The 7,415-nt window shown below is 31.2% G+C and overlaps 1 protein-coding gene and 1 long non-coding RNA gene across 3 annotated transcripts; one reads left to right on the top strand and one right to left on the bottom strand.

The window, feature by feature from the left end:
• The first annotated feature begins 618 nt into the window (after positions 1–618).
• On the top strand, positions 619–2,079 carry LOC126886722 (uncharacterized). 2 transcript variants are annotated; one of them, XM_050653733.1, is made up of 4 exons: positions 619–1,110; positions 1,180–1,258; positions 1,313–1,388; positions 1,446–2,079. In XM_050653733.1, the coding sequence occupies exons 1-4, from the start codon at positions 840–842 to the stop codon at positions 1,542–1,544; spliced, it is 525 nt and encodes a 174-aa protein (XP_050509690.1). In that variant the 5' UTR covers positions 619–839; the 3' UTR covers positions 1,545–2,079. The 2 variants fall into 2 exon arrangements, with proteins under 2 accessions (XP_050509690.1, XP_050509689.1); XM_050653732.1 differs by having other exon boundaries at positions 623–1,110; positions 1,180–1,388.
• LOC126886723 (uncharacterized) lies at positions 2,066–5,591 on the bottom strand. Its single transcript, XR_007698756.1, has 2 exons — positions 4,931–5,591; positions 2,066–4,769 (listed from the first exon to the last, which is right to left on the bottom strand). It is a non-coding gene; the product is annotated as an uncharacterized LOC126886723 (long non-coding RNA).
• Positions 5,592–7,415: the final 1,824 nt, after the last annotated feature.

The following is a 7,415-nucleotide window of genomic DNA, read 5'->3' as shown; positions in this document are numbered from 1 at the left end:
TATACAAATTTGTTAACAACTTCTAGTAATAAATATTCTGGAGCTTCACTACATGCAATAAGCCATTATTATATAAGTATTTGAAAGAGTTTTGAGTTAAGATACTTATATAAAAAATAAAAAATATATCTTTCTACCTTAGCTAAATAATATTTTATAGGATATCTATCCCTTAGAATGAAAATCCCTTAGAATAACCAATAAGTTTCTTTTGAATGAGATATTTGAATTTAAAAATTACACAAAATTTTTTTTTCACCCCTGTAACTTATTAAAATAAACATTATAGAAGTTTTCAGGGACTTTCGGTCCTCGAAAATAATGCAATATTTCATTCCGCATTTAAATTTTTCAAAAAGAATTATTAGTTTTCTCACTAAATAACAAAACACATTTCTAATGTTATACAATTATGTTAACAATGTAATTACACCACATTCACATAGCAAATTCCCAATATAAACAAACGCACGTGTTAACGATTCGTCCACTCATTCGTCAAGAAGCTATTAAATATAATTTATCGCCCTAAACGAGGCGGTTTCTCATTTTACAGGTCCTAACTTGTCAGTCTGCATCTGCAAATTCAAATTGTATTTTTTAGCGTGTTGGTTTTTAAGATAATAGAGAGATTTTGCACCTCTTAAAATAACCGCTGATTTTGGCTCCGCTATGGTTAACTTTATTAAGCATAACGATTACGGCAACGTTAAAAAGAAGAGTTTTTGCAGCCTGTCAAATAGGTTTTTCGTGTCATGTTATTTAAACATAACCTCACTTCACAACGTTATTTTAATTTTTGAATATCAAAATAGAAATTTTAGTACAATCAGGGTACAATGGAAGATGCATTAGATAACGTTATCAGGAGGGGTCGAGGGCGAAATGGTATTGACCACAATTTAGTAAGGGGAATAATTTTAAATGATATATTTGTAAATCCAGTAGTAAATCCCATTCAAGATCCAGTTTTACAGTTTGATTTAGACAATATGGAAGACAAATATGTAAAGCTCAACTTCAGGTTTCAAAGAGAAGATCTTATAAGATTGGCAGTGGCATTGGGAATTCCTGAACAAATAAAGACAAGGTCTAGACATTCATCTGGAGGTATGTATGCAAGTTTGTTGCTTACTCATCTGTATTCTATATTAAGTAAGATTTTTATACTATTTATAGGACTCGAAGGACTATGTATTTTACTAAGAAGATTAGCATATCCAAGTAGGCTTTGCGATTTGGAACAACTTTTCCGAAGGTCCGCTACATCAATATCTGAAATTAGTAATTATGTTAATAACCATATTTACAGGAATCATGGTTATCTGTTAAGAGATTTGGGAAACTTGCCATGGTTAAACAGGGAAAAACTAAGTGCCTATTCTAATGTAAGTAAACTTAATTTGTATTCTAGTAAAATATTTCAGCTTTTTATATATTTGTAGTCAATTGCAGCAAAGGGAGCTGCAGTACAAAATTGTTGGGGATTTATTGATGGCACAGCTAGGCCAATATGTAGGCCAACAGAGTTACAAGAAGAATAGTATTCTGGACACAAACGAGTCCATTGCTTAAAATATCAGTCTCTTATTTGTCCTGATGGAATTATTGTAAGTCTTCTGGGGGCATATTCAGGGCGTAGGCATGATGCATTTATTTTTGGACAAAGTGGGTTGTACACTCAGTTGGAACGAAAATGTACATTTCCAGATTGTATATATGTCATTTATGGAGATCAAGCATATGGAATCCGAGAGCTACTCTTGTGCCCTTACCCTGGCCGAGGAATCACTGAGCAACAACAGAACTTTAATTTAAGTATGAGTGTAACTCGACAAGCAGTTGAATGGGGATTCCAGAAAATTATTTCTCAGTTTGCATTTTTAGATTTCAAGAAAAATCAAAAACTATTATTGCAGGAAGTTGAGTTAATGTTTAAAACAGCTGTTCTTTTATGTAACTGTCATACAATTTTATATGGAAGTGAAACAGCACAATTTTTTAATATTGAACCAGTATCATTAGAGGAGTATTTAAACCTATAATATGTTAGTTTTAATAAATGTTTATTTACATGGACTTGTGTATTATTTATTTTATCTATTTAACACTAACAAAAACAAAGTAAAGTCTTAGGAACTAGAACTTTTGATTAACAAAAAAAAACATTGTATCATAAGATGGTATTTAAATTAAGGGGTTACATAGGTCTTGCGGGTAAAAAAAGTGACTTTTTAAAAAAATTACATCTCAAAAACTAAAAATTATTTTTATTTATAATTGTAACGTGTAATAGTATAGTACTTAAGGTACTCTCAAAAAAAATTTTCATCCAAAAATGTACATTTTTGTAGAGTTGACTGCAATTTTTCGACAACAGCCCGTTTTTTGCGGTGGGCAGCATAACTAAGTCCAGTCTCATCTGAAATCAAAAATTTTCTTGCAGTTTATACCTCTGACTAGTGAATGAACAAAGGAATTTTTATTAGGTGAAGTCGTTTTTGTTTTATGAAAAAAAAAACTTGTTTAAAAATGGTCATTTTTGAAAAAATGAGAAATATTGGGGTCGAAAATGTGTTTAAACTTATGTAAAATCTTGTAATTTCATTTCTTTTTAAATTCCTTCGTTCAATCACTAGCCAGAGGTATAAACTGCTTACAAGAAACTTTTTGATTTCAGATGAGACTGGACTTAGTTATGCTGCCCACCGCAAAAAAAGGGCTGTTGTCGAAAAATTGCAGTCAACTCTACAAAAATGAATATTTTGGCTGAAATTTTTTTTGAGAGTACCTTAAGTACTGTACTTTTACATGTTCCAATTATAAATAAATGCAATTTTTAGTTTTCAAGATATAATTTTTTTAAAAAGTCACTTTTTTTAACCACCAGACCTAGGTAACACCTTAATAGGAATACTTAACTATCAGGCACTGATAATTATGGAAGAGGGACAAATGCCAGATGAGTGGAGATGCAGTACCTTAGTACCAGTATACAAAAATAAAGGAGACATCCAGCAATGTACAAATTACAGGGCCATTAAACTACTTAGCCATACTATGAAAATATGGGAGAGTGAGTGATAAAAGAATATGGGAAGAAACTGAAATATCTGAAAATCAGTTTGAACTTATGCAAGGAAAAATCAAAAACATACTCTCTCTTTGAATAATGTCATGTCAGAGAGTATGGGAACAACAGAAAATGCATGGGTATGGAATGGAAGCGTTATAATACCCATACATAAGACAGGAAATAAAGAACAATTTTGAAACTATAGAGGCATATCGCTTATTAGCACAGCATATAAAATTCTATCAATTATCTTGCTAAAGAGACTCACTCTGTGTTCGGAAGATATTCTAGGCGACTACCAATGTGGCTTTCGTTCTGGAAGGTCAACGATAGATCAAATATTTACAATCAGACAAATATTATAAAAAAAAACTGGGAATTCACTCAAGATGTACACCAAATTTTCGTAGATTTCCAGCAAGCATATAATTCCATAAAAAGAAGCAAACTATGGCTACCAATGTTAGAAATGGGAATATCAAGAAAATTAGTGAAATATCGAAACAAATGCTCACATGGTATTTATTGATCTTGAGAAAGTATATGATAGGGTTCCCCGAGAGGTTCTGTGGTGGGCACTTAATAAGAAAGGAGTTCCTGGTGAGTATGTAAAGATTGTAAGAGAGATATGTATGATGGAGTAACGACTAGTGTTAGGATAGGTGTAGGAGAGACTGATAAATTCAGTCTGATTTTAAATATCTAGGGTCAGTACTACAAAGTAATGGGGAATTATAGGAAGATGCGGTTAGTAGAGTTCGGGCAGGATGGATGAAATGGAAGGAAGCAAGTAGCATGTTGTGTGATAGATGTTTCCGATGAAACTTAAAGTAAAATTCTATAAAACTGCAATAAGACCGGCTATGATGTACGGGACTGAATGTTGGGCAATTAAAAAGAAGGAAGAACAACGAATGCATGTAGCTGAAATGAGGATGCTTAGATGGATGAGTGGAGTGACAAGAAAAGATATAATTAAAAATAGGTATATAAGAGGAAGTGTGGGTGTGGCACCAATTGATGCCAAAATGAGAGAGCATAGTTTAAGATGGTTAGGGCACGTTCAGCGTCGAAGTGTTGACCATCCAATACAGAGAATCACTGAACTGCAGATCCTGGGAAGAAGATGAAGACCAAAAAAGATGTGGTTGTAGATGGTTAGACAAGATATGCTGGTAAATGGAATTAATATTGATATGTCTAATGACAGAATCTTATGGAGAAAGGTAATTAGAGAAGCCTACCCCATATAGGGATAAAGGCAAAGATAATGATGATGATGATGACTTAACTATCGGGCACTATGTGGGGTTTCATATGTAAGATAATATATATTTGAAATAGCTAAGAAAATGACATTAATTTATCATTTTAGTTATAAGGACTGTCAAGAGATCATTTTGTTTTTTGATGCTATCAAGTAAACATTTTTTTTCTTCAATTTCTAACATTTGTTTTTCCTTGTCTAAAGTTAATTTATTTTTTTCTTTCTCAATGTCCAACTCCAACTTTGTTTCCTGTATAACAAGTCTTCTTTCTTCCAGGGCACATTTCCTTTCTTCCAGTGCAATTCTTCTTTCTTCCAATTTATTCTCTATTTCTTTAAGCACTTTTTGTTGTTGATCATATTTTTCGAGATAATTGATCCCTTGTCTTTGAACATGTATTTTTCTTTTCTTCGTTTTTTTAGGTCCTACAACAAAATACTATAAAAAATATTTACAAACAATGGTATATGTTAAAAAAAATTGGATTTTCATTGAATAGAGGTGACAGAAATTAACTTTTCTTTCATTAAAATATTTTCTGTAACTTTAAAAACAACACTATTATCAAATGTTTATACAAACTTACCTAAAATTTTTGAATGTTCTTGTGTTTGAGTACTATTGATGTCAACAGGTTGTTGATTGGGTTCTTCTGGAGTAAAATCTGTCAGTAAAATATGTCATTATTTACATTTAGCAGGTACTTTACTACTGTTAACATCCATATTAAATTTAAAAATATAAAAAGGTATCAACAGAGGCTGTATAAAATAAAAATTATCCACTAGATGAACATAAACAAGACATCAAAACTAACTTAAAATGTTGGGTTAGGTAGGGATATGGTAAAAAGCAAGAATGCCATATTGTATATATATTTTATGAAGGACTAAAAATTAAAAAATAGTAGGTTCATTTATTACATTTAAATATTGCGATTTCTACTTATTTCTTTTTGCTTTTGTAAATTTAAGCATATACTTGAACAGTTTTTGATATTTTAATTTATAGGACATCAAAATTAGAATCTATGTAAATGTAATTTTACTGATTTTTTTACATTCTGGCAACAAAGCAATTTAACCATTACTATAACGATAACGATAAGCACTACGTTAAACCTCCGTAAATTACGGAATCCCTTATGTTTAATAACAATAACGGATCATATATTCGCTACTGCGCAGACGTAGTATAACGATAACCATAACGGAATTGCAAAATAAGAGGTGCAAAATGTCTCTAATATTATTTTGTGTTATGTTATTGTACTTTACAGTAGTTATTGTTGAGTTATTAATTAAGACTGGTCGTGTTTTATAGTTTTTTATGTTTTATAGTCGTGACATGAAATTTGGCATACATATACCTAGCTAATATGTCAAAGAAAAAGGTAATACTGTGCCGATGTGTGCTTTGGTCCTGGCAAAAAATACACGTTCAAAATAAGCCCGGAAATGGATGGATGGTTTTTAGACGGTTTTTTGCAAATATTCCAAAAAGTAAATATTTTATCGAAGAAAAACCATTCTTAGCAAAAACATAACTTATAAATAACATAACCTTATAATATGATGCTACTTTATTGAAAATGTTCACATTGTTATGTATATCTCAGTTAATAAATATTTTATTTTACCACATTTTTCTTAAGGGCATAGGCGCAAAATTTCGCCTGTCAATGTTCAATGTGTTTTGAATGTATTCATTTTTTTCGAGTCCTGTGAAAACTAATAAATATTTTTAAAAAATTTAAAGGCAGAATGAAAGATTACATTATTATTGAGGGCCGAAAGTCCCTGAAAACTTCTATAATGTTTATTTTAATAAGTTACAGGGGTGAAAATAAAAGAGAAAATTTAGGGTGATTTTTAATTGCAAATATTTCACTAAAAAGAAACTTTTTATTCATTCTAAGGGACTCTTGACCCTCGAATAAGGTAATATTTTATTCTGCGTGTAAATTTTTCAAAAATACTTATTAGTTTTCTCAGGAATCGAAAAAAATTAATACAATTTAAAACACATTAAAAATTTTGACAGCCGATATTTTGCGCCTTTCCCCTTAAAAAGAACAAAATCTGGTTTACAATTAAATTTCAAGCAATTCTTACGGGATTAGTTTCAAAAGTAAATATTTATGATACACCTCAGTACGGCCCTGTTTAGCTTCCACGTGCGTTTGTTTACAGTTGGGAATTTGTAAAGTGAATGGACTGTAAGCTGTAAAATTAAGTGGTTTACTAATTTCTAGGTTCACACGGAAGATGGCCAGTTTAGACCGAAAACGTTTTGTGATTTTTGTGGTTTTCCATTATCTTTTGGATAAATTTTAAAGAATATTTTTAATAAATTACTGGGACTCATAATGTGGATGTCAGTGTCACGTGTGAACAGCAGCTGTTCTTTAAAATACAAGACAAAACGACTTGTTGCATAAAAATGAGTGGTGATTATTGGGATTTGTCGCGAAGAAGCTTGGTGACTCTCGTCTTTCAGGGGTTAGTGATGAGTGATGAGCTCTACAAATCATATATCTATAACTAGCGGCAATTGACAAATATTGCCTGCCAAAGCGGGTTCTGCCAATAATGTGTTTTGATCTTGGCGCGGGGGCTAAAAGTTTTTGCCCGAAGCAAACATGTTGAAGACAAACGATTCGATCTAATATAATTTGATTCTATTCAATTAAATTCAATTTTCAATTTGATTGTTACACTTTTATGGGTAGAGTTATTTCCTATTTCTTCAGGTTTTTCAATGTTATTAAAAACCAAATGTGATATCACGGAAAACAGCTTCTAGCAATTAATATGTCGGTTTTAAACACTGATCCTTAACTTCTCTATAAACATACACTTAATATTTAAATAGGTAGTTGTTCATCCTATTTGGTATGTTGTTTATTACAATTTTATTAGACCACTAGCCACTTGTACAATTTATTTTGCATTCTTATGAATATGCGACGTTCACTTTCAATAAAACGAGTCTGATCAAATCAGCGTTTCACTGATTAATAAACTGGAAAAATGGTCCTAGAGAGACATCAATTTAGTGCTCCATTTGTT

The sequence above is a fragment of the Diabrotica virgifera genome, chromosome 6, assembly GCF_917563875.1.
Source record: "Diabrotica virgifera virgifera chromosome 6, PGI_DIABVI_V3a".
In the NCBI taxonomy this organism is placed as follows: Eukaryota; Metazoa; Arthropoda; class Insecta; order Coleoptera; family Chrysomelidae; genus Diabrotica; species Diabrotica virgifera.
The sequence above is the reverse complement of the archived record's forward strand: the minus strand, read 5'-3'. Positions and strand labels throughout refer to the sequence as shown.

Coding starts and splice junctions, on each gene's coding strand:
- LOC126886722 (XM_050653732.1), top strand. CDS start 840: ATGGAAGATGCATTAGATAACGTTATCAGGAGGGGTCGAGGGCGAAAT. Junction 1,111..1,179: donor GTCTAGACATTCATCTGGAG/GTATGTATGCAA, acceptor TACTATTTATAG/GACTCGAAGGACTATGTATT. Junction 1,389..1,445: donor AACTAAGTGCCTATTCTAAT/GTAAGTAAACTT, acceptor ATATATTTGTAG/TCAATTGCAGCAAAGGGAGC.